General features: G+C 55.0%; 4 protein-coding genes across 4 annotated transcripts; 3 read left to right on the top strand and 1 right to left on the bottom strand.

Annotated features, from left to right (window-relative positions):
• Positions 1 to 2,729: 2,729 nt before the first annotated feature.
• On the top strand, positions 2,730 to 3,032 carry BO66DRAFT_467387 (uncharacterized protein; the record flags this gene model as incomplete). Its single annotated transcript, XM_025652564.1, has 1 exon — positions 2,730 to 3,032. One exon carries the CDS (start codon positions 2,730 to 2,732, stop codon positions 3,030 to 3,032), a length of 303 nt encoding a protein of 100 aa, XP_025508526.1.
• On the bottom strand, positions 2,973 to 4,530 carry BO66DRAFT_64918 (beta-ketoacyl reductase). The gene is made up of 3 exons (XM_025653466.1): positions 4,425 to 4,530; positions 4,003 to 4,353; positions 2,973 to 3,949 (listed from the first exon to the last, which is right to left on the bottom strand). Exons 1-3 carry the CDS (start codon positions 4,437 to 4,439, stop codon positions 3,221 to 3,223), a joined length of 1,095 nt encoding a protein of 364 aa, XP_025508525.1. The 5' UTR covers positions 4,440 to 4,530; the 3' UTR covers positions 2,973 to 3,220.
• Positions 4,531 to 4,622: 92 nt separating this feature from the next.
• On the top strand, positions 4,623 to 5,892 carry BO66DRAFT_425143 (isopentenyl-diphosphate delta-isomerase; the record flags this gene model as incomplete). The annotated part of the gene is made up of 3 exons (XM_025650213.1): positions 4,623 to 4,845; positions 4,921 to 5,244; positions 5,359 to 5,892. 3 exons carry the CDS (start codon positions 4,623 to 4,625, stop codon positions 5,592 to 5,594), a joined length of 783 nt encoding a protein of 260 aa, XP_025508524.1. The 3' UTR covers positions 5,595 to 5,892.
• Positions 5,893 to 6,395: 503 nt separating this feature from the next.
• On the top strand, positions 6,396 to 12,334 carry BO66DRAFT_467384 (ketoacyl-synt-domain-containing protein; the record flags this gene model as incomplete). Its single annotated transcript, XM_025652563.1, has 7 exons — positions 6,396 to 6,551; positions 6,639 to 6,783; positions 6,848 to 7,692; positions 7,786 to 8,371; positions 8,458 to 10,344; positions 10,414 to 11,306; positions 11,381 to 12,334. 7 exons carry the CDS (start codon positions 6,396 to 6,398, stop codon positions 12,293 to 12,295), a joined length of 5,427 nt encoding a protein of 1,808 aa, XP_025508523.1. The 3' UTR covers positions 12,296 to 12,334.
• Between the last annotated feature and the right edge of the window lie 550 nt (positions 12,335 to 12,884).

Here is a 12,884-nt window from a genome sequence, read left to right as displayed (position 1 = left end):
GGAGGTCTCGCACATAACACCGATGCTGATGCAGGGCTCGAACAGCGTTCGAGATCTGACCCAACCACTTCTGGCACTCGGCTGGGTCTTCCACTCGCCCCGATTCGACCAGATCCCACAACGGGGTCCCCGGATGGATATAGGTCATGAGAATCCCCGCGTACGGCGTACCCGCCCCCAGGATCCCTTCGAGCTTGGGCACGCGCAGGACTCCTCCGCTCGGGCAACGCGGCCACTTTCCTCAGCATTTCGGCCTCGTCAACCAGACAGGCGTTGTTCCGGGCCGGTTTGTAGAGCAAGGTGATCCCATTGATCGTGACTGCAAACACGCGGTGATGGTGTAGGCCGCGAAAGTCCTCGACATCCGAGAACGCAAAGAGAGGAACCCCCTCCATGACCTGCTGCGCACGGCTCGTCGCCATCAATTTATTCCAGTCGACCGACGCGCTGTGGTCCGGACATGGGCACGGACAGGGCTCGACCCTCGCGGCGTTCTCGTTCTCCGGGTCGGGCAGCAGCTGGAAGGCAAGGTGGGTACGAGCAAGATATGCGTCCAGAGTCTGGGGACGGGGGCGACGCAACTCGGCTGTGAAAATGACTTCGAGGTGTGGATACACCAGCCTAACGAGGTCGTGGAAGGACCTGGCGATGTACAAATCGGTGCATTGGTGGAGAAAGGGGCGGATCGGTGACCCTTCCTCCCCTGCCCCCTTCGTCTTCTCACCATCGGACGTCGTCAGGGGCTCAGGAACATCTCAGACGAGGAAGAATTCACTGTCAATGCCGGATGATGGGTGAAAACTCTTGTTACACGCAAAGATGACACCGATGTAGGTAGTCCGAAGAGTCCCTTGGTCTGCAATGTGGCCGTTCGAGCTGTATCTGGCTTCGTACGCAACCTTTCGAGTAGAAGCCTTGTAACCCTCGAGGTAGGTCACTTCGTCGTGGGACGTTTCTATAGCATATTGATGCATGATCAGCCTGGAATGTCCACCCCCATTCAGCTCGCTAGATGAATGAGATGACGAAATCACCTACTCCAATTTTGCTGGTCGAATTGGGCGTCGGGATCTGAGCACCACAATTCCATCCTCGTGGGATCAGGCTTGCCAGTTCTGGATGTCGCTTGGGCTGTAGGCTCGGAAAGAGAGGGGCTTGGGCAGTTGAAGTGGGTGAGGTCGATCGCTGGGTAGACGAGATGGAGAAGTGAAGATGTTTGGGGTGCTCGGTGCACATGTCTTATACCTGGGCGGGATGAAAGAATCTAATTTTACCAGACTGCAAAGAGGATAATGGCATCTTTGACATACGTAAGTGACAAAGGTACAGTCCAGTTGCTTGCACAGAACGGAGAGTGGATGATTGGGTGGACCAAACTTTGTTGGTGTTCAATGCGGTGGCATCGCTCACTGCTCTGAGCGGACATACATGAGTCCTTTGTCTTAGGATCCGGGAGGCTGAATGCACCCCCCTCCCCACTTAATCAGGTCAATCGATCTCTCTCGAGTCCAGCCTCGAGCAGTCTACCAAGCGAATAAGCTAAGGTATTTATTACGCTTGGTTCACCCACTCACTCTGTGTTGGTTTTCAGCTTTAGGGATTCTTTCTCGGGATTCGGAAGGCTGGATGCCCCAAGTTAATCCGGTCGATCACCCTCCTCCGACATTCTATCAAGTGCCTACAAGTCTGATCACCCAAGGAGGTGCTAGCTATAGCGGTTAATTTACCTATTCATCCAATTTTATTTTCAATTTAGAATTCGTATTTCTGAGTTCAAGACACAGCCAGTGTGGCGGATTTATTGATTCCCTTCCCTTCTCATTCCCACATAGGTCGATTGCAATGACCAGCTCAGAAAGCATATCTTGACTCCCGACATGAGTCTCGTCACTCTCCTCCATCACGGTGGTGGCTGTGTGAAGTGTCTTTGACTGTACTGTTGATGCGTAGAAATGTCTGGTAGCCAGATTGACTGTTACGGGGCGATACTACCGGACGGAGTCGTCAAAAATATCGATCGGTTAGGACATGCTTAAAATGTGACAAGTCCCCTTCCCTGATCGCTGCCTACAAGGAAAGTCCATCTACAAGTTCCAAACCACTTCTTTTCTGTCTAATCAGTTGCTCCCGTCACGCTGCAAACCAAAAACACAATGAATCCCATCGAGTTTGTTCTTGGGATCATACTCTCAACCCTGTCATTCTTTCGAAGACCCACGCGTCCAGTCATATTTTCTTGAAGCCAGGCCTCAAGCACATACGACCACAGGGTGTGGAAAATAGGGCTTCCCGTCCGCTCAGCCGTACTCAAGCCACACGCCGGGAGGTTAGTAGTTGGGTGGGTGACCACCAGCGAATCCCTTCTGTTGTATGTTTTTGCCTCTTGTTTTTTCTTCTTACACTTCCTTTTCATCTAATGTCCTCACACCGTTGTTTTCCGAGAAACCCAGCGAAAGTTCTTCTCTGTGATGTTCATTCACTTCAGTCGGTCGCTGCCGACACATCTTTGCCCTACTCATGCTGCCTGTCAACCCACCTTCTCCTTTTGCCGGCCTCCCTTTTCCTCAAGCTACCCATGCTGATGCGGCGCGAATAATTGCAGGCATAGAATCGAGAGTTACCTGTTAATTCCGATGAATGATCGCATTCCATGCTGTATTCTACGGTACATTGATATGCCCCCATCGTCGTTGAGCTAGGCCTTCACGCGTCACGCAGTGCAACACCTCATGCGGTGCTTTACTACGGCTCTGGACGCCTGCTACCAGCAGTGCACCATCTCCCGGAAAGCTTTCACGCAACCATCAACGGCGAAGTCACGGCAGCACGAACGCAATTACATGACGTTCCACACCCTGACCCCCCTAGTCGTGTGGGAGGCATACCCTCGGTGCTTATTGATCGACTTTCTTCGCAAGTCCTACAGCGCTGATATCGCTCAGATCGTTGAGATCGCTGAAATCCTTCAGCCCCCCCCCTTTCCCCAGAACCCTAGAACAACATCCCGTACGACGTCTCCCTCGCCCACGTAGGCCGCGGTCTGTTCCTTATAGACACTGAGCGACTCTAAGTTCGCCGTCTACGGCGCGAGAATGTACACGGCGAGTTTGGTTTGGTACCTTGTCGCCCCGATCACCTACTCCAAGCTCCTGGACTGATATCCTCAAAAGGAACGTAGGGCTCGATAGAATGGTATACCTATGTGCTATATACAATCATGCTACGATTCTTCTCGAGGATGAATGACATGCTGGATGAAACGCCGCAGCGACTCCGCCTCCAGAAACTCGAATGGGACCACTTGTACTTTGGCCTCTGTCTCCAGCCAATTGCAGAAGGCAGTGGCAATCAGAGAGTCGACTCCGAGGGCTGCGACCGGGGCATCAAGGTCAATTTCGTCAGCTTCCATGGCGAGGAGACTGGCGATTTGCTCTGCGGCAAGATCGAACAGAAACAGAGATCCAGTATTCACCTTGATCGGAGAATGATCTGTTCCGCCAGCCAAGCCTTGGTCAAATTTCGGATCGCACTCTTCCAAGGGAGAAATTGCGGGGAGAGGCGAGCTCCCGTATGCACTCGAGCCACCAGGGGTGGTCGGCTCCGTCTGGGCAGTACCGTCACCCGAGGATGAAGAGTACACACTCCCCGTCCCGGGTCTTGGGTGCTGATTCCGTCCCTCTGCCTGAGCGGGGTTTGGGAAGACTGATCGAAAGCCTGTCAGAATCTGGGTCTCGACTGCGTCCGCGACCCAGGGTCTACACTCGAGCTCCAGCGACGTAAGTGGGAGCCCAAAACGAGACCGGTGGCGAGCCAAGCGCTTGGCCATCGCGGCAGCAGGAGTGTCCTTCTCGTGGTAGACGAGAAAAAAGTCCAACTGCAGCGTGGCGGTGCTCTGGTGTAGATTCTGCATCCCCGCGGCGTGGTAAAGAACATCCCCGAGATCATCGGGCTTGCACGACACAATTAGTCACAACGTCATGGAAGGTCATGCAAGGCACTTACTACCGCGTCCGTCTGGTCGTAGATCACGCCTCCGATGTGACGGCCTTCCGTGGTCCAGAGCCCGACTACCGTCTTCAGACGATCAGCCTGAGACAGGCCGTCTGTGTAGAGTAGCACCATGGCTTCAGCTGCTTGGAGATCCTGGATGATGTTCGCGAGAGCTGCGTTCGGACCCGTGGACTCAGTGATGAAGATGAACGTGCGTGCGCCGGCTTTCTGCATCTCCGGGGCAAGAACACCGGCCACGCTCGCCGTCTTTCCAACGAAGACGTACGCGGCCACGGAGCTGAGAGAGATCGCTGCCATCCGGTCTATTCTTTCTGATTCTTCGAATGAGGCGGGTGTGCGTGACTGCTCAACGTGGATTAGGTTGCTGCACAGGGTGATTCAGGACATTTCAGGATGATTGTGTTAATACTCACCAGACGCAACCTCATCTCCTGCACTTTATGTCAAGCTGGACACGACAGCCGGTGGCGACAAGCATGGGATGCGCACAGCCGGTTCCAACCGCCCCGGCAGTAGGGCTCAACATAAACAATGCACCGCCGTGAGGCCCAACGCATCGTCTACTCTCCCACAATTCCTTCACCTTCAACACACAACCCCAAGTACCCGCAATGTCAGCTACTGTGCCCAAGTTCAACCTACCCCAACCCACCTCCGAGAACATCTTCCACCTATTCCCAGACGTCCAACCGCTGGACGTCTCAGCCAACAAAGCCCTCGCATCCGCCACGCGCACCGGGGACCCGCCACCAAGCCAAGATGCATTGATGGAGGAAATGTGCATCGTTGTCGACGAGGAAGATAGGGAAATCGGCATGGCCAGCAAGAGAGTCTGTAAGTCACGCGTGGAAATATCCTTTCCCCTTCTCAAACCACCAGCTGGTATCCCAACCCACCCATCACGTCTAGGCCACCAACTCGCCAACATCGACCGCGGCCTCCTCCACCGAGCCTTTTCCGTTCTCCTCTTCGACACCCAGAACCGCCTCCTGATCCACCAGCGCGCCAGCCACAAGATCACCCTGCCCAACCAATGGACCAACACGTGCTGCTCCCACCCGCTCGCAGTCGCGACGGAAACCGGCGGCATCGCGGGATCCCGGCGCGCGGCGCAGCGCAAGCTCCAGCACGAGCTGGGCGTGACCCCGGACGACGTCGCGCTTGCGTCGTTGCACTTCGCCACGCGGATGCACTACCGGTGCCTTAGTGACGCGCGCTGGGGAGAGCATGAGAGTAAGCCAGCTGTCCTCTATTTTTTCTTTCTTGTTGGGGAAAAGGGAGGGGGGCTCGCTGACTCGGTATGAAAATCGGGCGTGGCACCGGTGCTAACTGCGTGGCCTGCTCTAGTTGCCTCGGTCTTCCTCTGCAAAGCCGATGTCCGCCTTGATGTCAATGCCGAGGAGATCCGGGATTACCGCTATGTCACGCGCTCGGAGCTGCAGCGCATGCTGGGCGACTCGCAGTTCACCTTCACGCCGTGGTTCCGGCTCTATTGCGAGAACTTCTTGGATGGCTGGTGGGAGGCGATCTGCGCGGACCCGCTGCCGGACCTCAAGGCCGATTGCACAATCCATCGGCTTTGAGAATCTTCGGTGCGGTATTGTGGTGTATGGTGTTTTTCCGGCTTTCGTGTTCTTCTTTGCTTTCATGGGGCAAGAAGTATGCTGGCGGCGCTGGGCTGAGTACATCGTAGTTTATGAATCTTCTTGGGTAGTTGAGATTAACAGAGGGCAGAGCCATGGATTCGCATGTCACTGTGTGAAAACGTCAAGTACTGCACACGATCCGATTTTAGTTAAATTTAGGGCCCAAGAAGAAGAAGATGTAGCACCTCCAACCTAGATAGTTGGGTCCAAGGGGCGGTGCAGTTGCGTGTAGCGGCACGTCTATTGCAGTCATTTTCATACGGTTTGCGTCGATTTGGAAAATTTATGTCCAGATAGTTTAATACAGACACGTGCCCTGCTACGCAGATTCCAACCCGAGTTAACCCGAAAAGCCCCCTCCGACAGCCCTAGGTGGAAGCGGCGCGTTTTCGGGACTACTTGGCAGCTATTAGCTAGCACTAGTGACCCAGGATGCGAGGTATATTCAAGCCGAGAGTAGTGAGCGCTTCCAGCGCTATTCGACGACATGTTGCCCCCGGGGCAGAAACCTGCGAGTCAATTCAGAGCCACTGGGAAAGTTACGAAGGACTTGCGGGCGCTGTTTGTGTTGAGGTCGCAGCGGAAAACCGGACAGCCGGTGCTTCTGTCCCCGCCAGTCAGTGCGGATAGCGGATGCAGAAATATCATAAATTCTGCTGGCAGTGGACACACTCACTCCAACAGAGGCTTGAGGCTTGCAGCACAAGTTGCAATTTTACTATCACACACTTTTCGATCATGACCGACGTTGCAGTTATTGGCATCGGCCTCCGACTTCCCGGTGGAGTGACTACTTGTACCCAACTGTGGGACATGCTGGCAAATGGTGCGGATGGCTGGTCACCTCCTCCAGCAGGCCGGCTTGATGAAGAGGACCTGCAAGCATGGAAGAATGTAAGGCTCTCTCAACCCTAGCTTCGAGGTGCGGGCATTATCACACCAGAAAGGATGGTTAATCGATCATCGTTCGTTCCTTGGCAGACTGAGGTCGAAGGTGCATATTTCCTGACTGAAGACATTGCTCGCTTCGACGCGGCCATGTTCCGGATCTCTCCTGAGGAAGCCCAGGCGATGGATCCGCAGCAGCGATTGCTCCTGGAAGTTACATACGAGGCGCTAGAGAATGGTGCGTACTGCGCCGGCTCATGTATCCTTCTGAAAAGATCGCCGCCCGCTGACCTGACTCAAAGGGGGCGTATCGCTGCAGTCCATCGGTGGCACCAACACGGCCGTCTTCGTCGGGACCTTCGCCCACGATTATGCGAGTCTGTCAGCCAAGAACAGATGCGCGATCGGTGGCCACACTGCTCTGGGCGCCAGCCGGAGCATCCTTGCCAACCGCCTCTCGTATGTGCTGAACCTCAAAGGCCCCAGTATGACTATCGACACCGCTTGCTCGGCCAGCCTGGTCGCGTTGCATCAGGCCCGACAGGCCATCCTGAGTGGGGAGGCGGAGCAGGCCATCGTCGGCGGCGTCAACCTGATCTGCCAGTCTGACCTTCATGTTGGCCTCCACCAGCTCAACGTCCTATCACCCAGCGGACGGTCGTATCCGTTTGACAGTCGCGCGGCCGGGTACGGTCGTGGCGAAGGGTGCGTCTCGGTGATCCTCAAACGGGTGGACGCCGCGGTCCGCGACGGGGACCCCATCCGCGCGGTGATCCGGGCCTCGGGCGTCAACTCCGACGGCCAGACTGCAGGAATCGCCTTCCCCAACGGGGAGGCACAGGAATCCCTGGTACGCAGGGTCTACCAGAGCGCAGGCCTACGCTTGGAGGACACGGTCTTGGTCGAGGCGCACGGGACAGGGACGCCGACCGGTGACGCCGTCGAGGCAAGGGCTATCGCCAAGGTCTTCTCTAACCCGCAACTCCATGTGGGTTCCGTCAAGGGGAACATCGGTCATCTCGAAGGCGCGAGTGGCTTGGCTGGACTCGTCAAGGCCATTGTCTGTCTGGAGCGAGCCATGATTCCTCCGCAGTGCGGCTTCTCTCAGTCTAACACGAACATCCCCCTTGACAAGTGGGCAATGCAGGTCAGTCCCCCAGTGCCCCCCCCCAGTGCTGTGCCCTTGATGTACACCTTAAACCATTCACTGACCCGGGTACGTCTGGAATGGCACCAACAGATCCCGCGCGAGTTGAACCCATGGCCTCACACAGGGCTCCGGAGAGCCTCCGTAAACAGTTTTGGGTTTGGCGGAACCAATGCCCACGTTGTTCTCGATCACGGGTTTAGTTCCAGTTTCACGGCTGGCACAGCATGGCCACGAACCTCATCTGATCTGCAGATTGTCGAGAATGGTCACGCAACCGACGGACTCCGCAGAATGTTCCTGATTTCGGCCAACGACCAGACATCCGGCTCGATGATGATCCAGCAGCTGGTGGACTACCTGAAATCTGTTCGCCAGTCGCATCAAGACCAATTTCTGCAAAACTTGGCATACTCCCTCGCCCAGCGGTCGCGGTTGCGGTATCGTGTTGCGGTCACGGCCTCGTCTATTGATGAATTGGCTCTCAGCCTATCGCGCGAGACCAGTCCGTTGACAAGGCTTGCTCGAGCCCCCGCTATTGGATTCGTATTCACGGGCATGGGTGCACAGTGGGAGCGGATGGGCTATGACCTTTTCCAGCGTTATCCGGTGGTCCGCAAATCTTTTCTTCAGGCTGACGAGTGTTTAAAAGCACTTGGCTGCACGTGGAAAGCGACAGGTGGGTTTCGAGCTTCCTAGTCGAGATCACAATATCGTGACCCGATCTCTAGCAATTTTACTGATATTTGGATATTACGCAAATAGACGAAACATTCCGATACGGAGAGGTCAGTAGGATCGATCACCCCGATGTCTACCAGGTCATCACAACAGCGTTGCAGCTGTGTCTGATTGATCTGCTGTCGTCTTGGAATATCCGTCCCACGTCGGTGGTGGGCCACTCCGGTGGTGAGATAGCCGCGGCATACGCTGCGGGTGCCTTAAGCTTCTCCGACGCATTGAAGGTGGCCTTTCACCGAGGTCAGCTGATTGCGAGCTTGGAAGGTAGTCACAAGCGGACCGCCGGAGGAATGCTCGCGGTCGGATGGTCGGCCGAGCAGGTTCAGCCTTACCTGTCCCAGCTGGAGAATGGCGTTGTTGCTGTAGCCTGCTATAACAGTCCGAGGAGTGTGACGCTGGCTGGTGACTTGGCCGGCATTCGCGAGCTGGAGAAGATTCTGCCCGAGCACGGAGCTCTCGTCAAGCGCCTCAACGTCGGCGTAGCGTATCACTCGGCCCATGTGCACCAGCTGGCCGAACCTTGTCGCCAGGCACTGTCGGACATTCGGCCCCATCACAGGGCTAGTGATGTACACTTTTACTCTTCGGTGGCTGGGCGCCGCATCGAGACCACCGAGCTGGGCCCCGAGTATTGGGTACGGAACATGACCCAACCCGTCCGATTCTGCGACGCCGTCTTTGCTATGTGTCAGCTGTCCGGAATCTCGCGCAAATTGGACCTGTTGGTGGAGGTTGGGCCTCATGCCACCCTTCTGGGTCCGGTCAGCCAGATTCTGAAAGACTTGGACATGCAGAAGAGTGTGGGCTACGCTTCGTGCATAATGCGAAAAGCGGATGGATTGTCCAGTATGCTTGAATTGGCAGGCACCGTGGTCATGAAAGGTGGTGCAGTTGACATCGAAGCTGTGAACGTTCCATCACAGGCATGGCAGGCTCCTCCTCGATTCATCGTCGACCTCCCGCCTTATCCGTGGAACCATGCCCGGCGATACTGGGTGGGGACTCCGGCAGTTGTCAGTGCGGATAGAGCTTGCTGCCCAACGTCCACGGAAGACTCTTCCACCTTGGACGAGGGAGGGCAGAAGAACGAGACGTCTGACCAACTCGTCAAGCAAATGATCCACTCGCTAAACGCTGCCGCCAAGTTCTTTGCAGAAACAGCCCTAGATGAGTTGACCGATGACGATATTGGTCGCTTGAGCGACCAGCACCGCTCTCTCGTCGCCGCCCTCAAACTTTCCCGGGATCAAGATTTGACTCCTCCCGATGTGCGAACCAAAGAGGAAATTGTTCATGCTGCCAAGGGTTGTGGTGCGGAAGGGGAGTTATTATGTAGGATTGGAAACAACTTGGGCCAGATTTTGCAACGCAAAGTACAGCCTTTGTCTCTGATGCTTGACGGCGATCTTCTTGCTGAATACTACCGCTCGGCGATTGGCATGCATCAGTGCCAAGATCAGGTATCGGAAGCAATCCAGAGGACAGTGTCCGAGAACACCAGTTCAGGAATGAGGGTTCTTGAGGTTGGCGCTGGAACTGGGGCGTCAGCACTGCGTATTCTCCAAGATCTAAGCAAGGATGCAAGTGGCTTGCCCTTACAACAATACGACTTTACCGATATCTCGCCTGGATTCTTTGCGAAAGCTCGGCAAGTTCTCGCCCCGTGGGCGTCAAAGGTCAACTTCAAAGTACTTGATATCAGCAAAGATGTGGCGGCCCAGGGCTTTGAACCTGGATTATACGACGTAATTGTGGCGGCGGATGTAATTCACGCCACACCAAGTATCCGAACGACAATGCGAAGTTTGAGACAGCTGCTGAAGCCTGGGGGTAAGCTCGTCCTTTTAGAACTCACCAATCCGCCGTTGAGATGGTCGATTATTTTTGGGACACTGCCAGGGTGGTGGGCAGGTATGTGCTATTTGTCTTGCTATCATCCCCTGACATCTCTAAAGCTGACAGATGACCCGTGGGACATAGGTGTCAACGAAGGCAGACGTCTGGGACCCACCATCAGCGAAGCTGAATGGGATCAGGTCCTCGGCTCAACTGGCTTTTCTGGACTGGACTCTTGTGCCAGGGACTTCGAAGACCCCAGTCTATACCTCCATAGCGTGATGACATCCACTGCCGTCAACCGGACTCACCCTTATGTGGTCATTCACAATGGCCGCCATCCGCCCGCCGTTGTACAGGCACTCAAAGAGTGGTGTGAAGATCATGACTTGAGGGATGTCCCTGTCTATCCAATGGACTATGCCGGCAAGTCCGATGTCTTACTGCAGCAAGATACCGTGTGTGTCCTGTTGAGCGGCTTTTGGAAAGAGGACTCATTTGACGGGACTTTTGTGGAGCAGTTGGTGGCTCTCATGGGCAAACTAAGAAGCATTATCTGGGTCACGGAAGGTGCGGTTTCTGCACAGAGCACACCGAACGCCTGTGTCGTCGACGCCATCACCACTTACCTCCGTGTTAAAGTACCTGGTAGAACCATCATTACCCACGAGCTTGTCGGTACCTTCCAGGACCCGGGCAAGGACTCCTCCAGGATGCTTCGTGAATCCTTACAGTTGTTGTCCGGTCAATCGGATTTGCTGGATCTCCTGCCTTCCTCGTTACCCGATCCGACGCATGAAGACGAGGATTACCGAGTCAACGCAGCAGACAAGCACCAGATCCTCAGCAATCAACCAGTTAAGGTGCGCGTAAGCCACTGCCAAATCTTACAACCTTGTTCTATCCCGAAGAAGCCTGCGGCATTTGACTCTGCCATGGCCGGCTTCGATGCGGTTCTAGAAGAATTGCTCCATGACATCCGGGAACATGTCGCATCCTTGAATACACCAAGCAGTGTCATAAAGAGGCTTGAAAAGGTATATTGTTCTCCCTGCCAGCCCTTACTTCCCTGCCCGCCCCTGCATGAGAACGTGACCTAATAAAAGTACAGTGTGTCCGCGAGTCGACACAGGGAGGCAAGCGGTCGCGCGGCCTGATGCCTCTACGAACTGGCCAGCGACTTCTGGCGCAAGGACTCACGGCTCAGCAGGCGCGCGATCTCTCGATGATTGGGTGGATTCTTGAGATCGTGCACGCGGCCTACCTGATCGACGACGACATGATGGACGGGTCGATCTTCCGGCGCAACAAGCTCTGCCGGTACCTGCAGGCCAACGTCGGCCTAAGTGCCATCGGCGATGCACTCCTTCTGCGCTCCTGCGCTCGCTACCTGCTTCGCAAATACTTTGCGACGCATCCGTGCTACATGCAGCTCCTCGAGGTCTTCGACGAGGCCCTCCTCCAGGAAGATCTCGGCGGGGTGGCGGACACCCACGTTGCCAAGTCGTCCTTCCAGGGCTTCCAGAACCATACCCGCCAGACGTACGCTTTCTTGGGCGTATCAAAGACCGCCTACAATACCGTCTATCTGCCGCTGGGGCTGGCAGTGCACTACCTGCGTCTCGCTACCCCCGCGAACCTCTCGGTCCTCAAGGACATATCGTTGCAGCTGGGCGTGTACTTTCAGGTTCAAGACGACTACCTGGACGTCTTCGGGGATCCGCGGACCACGGGCAAAGTGGGCACGGACATTGTCGAGCGCAAATGTACTTGGTTACTGGTTGAGGCGCTGGAGAGGACCACTCCTGCGCAGATGCAGCAGTTGGAGGTGGCTTTCGCCGACGGCAATACCGACGCGGCCAGAGAGACTTTCGAGGTGTTGGGGCTGAAAGAAAGGTACTCGGAATATGCGCAGATGACTCATATGATGATCTCGGAGCTAATCAGCAATGTGGATGAGAGTGAGGGTCTTGTAAAGGAGATCTTCGAAGCCGTCTTGTTGGACATCCACGGTCGGAATAGATAGGAAGCGGGATCACCGGATGCGAATCCATCCTGGTTCGACAGCCCTAGATCAACATCATTTATCATAAGTGCCCCCCCCAATAGATCATGTGAATTGCACCGTAGCCGCTTGTAGGGTAAAATTATGATGACTCAGGCCGCATTTGAAAAGCAGTCATGTGCTGCCATGACCGGCGGAGTGTCGGAGTCAGGACTGGCTGGCTATCTTCAAGTGTGACTATGTTTGAGGATAAAGTGAATATAGCACTGCTTGAAGGGGAGAAAAAGGCCAAAAGATCTTATCCCTATTTGTATCAAGGGGTTTGACAAAAACTGAGCATGAGAATGGATGCGGTCAGCCTCAGTAGCCGCCTTAGGATTCAGGCACTTGGGTTCGATGACTTTCTCCCAACTTGCTCACAGCGACCATCTTCTATTTCTTCCAGCTTCATTTATCGAAAGTTACTCACTCAGCCATCTTATGACACGCTGTTCATAAAAATACTTATAGTTCAAGCGTAACAATGATATTCAGCATCTCTCAAAGCAACCTTTCTACACAGCACGGAAAACCATATTCCAAGTTCTAGCGCCAGGCAACTCCCCCCCCC

The sequence above is a fragment of the Aspergillus aculeatinus genome, assembly GCF_003184765.1.
Source record: "Aspergillus aculeatinus CBS 121060 unplaced genomic scaffold BO66scaffold_2, whole genome shotgun sequence".
Lineage (NCBI taxonomy): Eukaryota > Fungi > Ascomycota > Eurotiomycetes > Eurotiales > Aspergillaceae > Aspergillus > Aspergillus aculeatinus.
The sequence above is the reverse complement of the archived record's forward strand: the minus strand, read 5'-3'. Positions and strand labels throughout refer to the sequence as shown.

Bases quoted from the DNA above. Each gene is read 5' to 3' on its own strand.
- BO66DRAFT_64918 (XM_025653466.1), bottom strand. The intron at 3,950-4,002 runs GTAAGTGCCTTG...GTGTCGTGCAAG, and splicing joins ACGACCAGACGGACGCGGTA to CCCGATGATCTCGGGGATGT.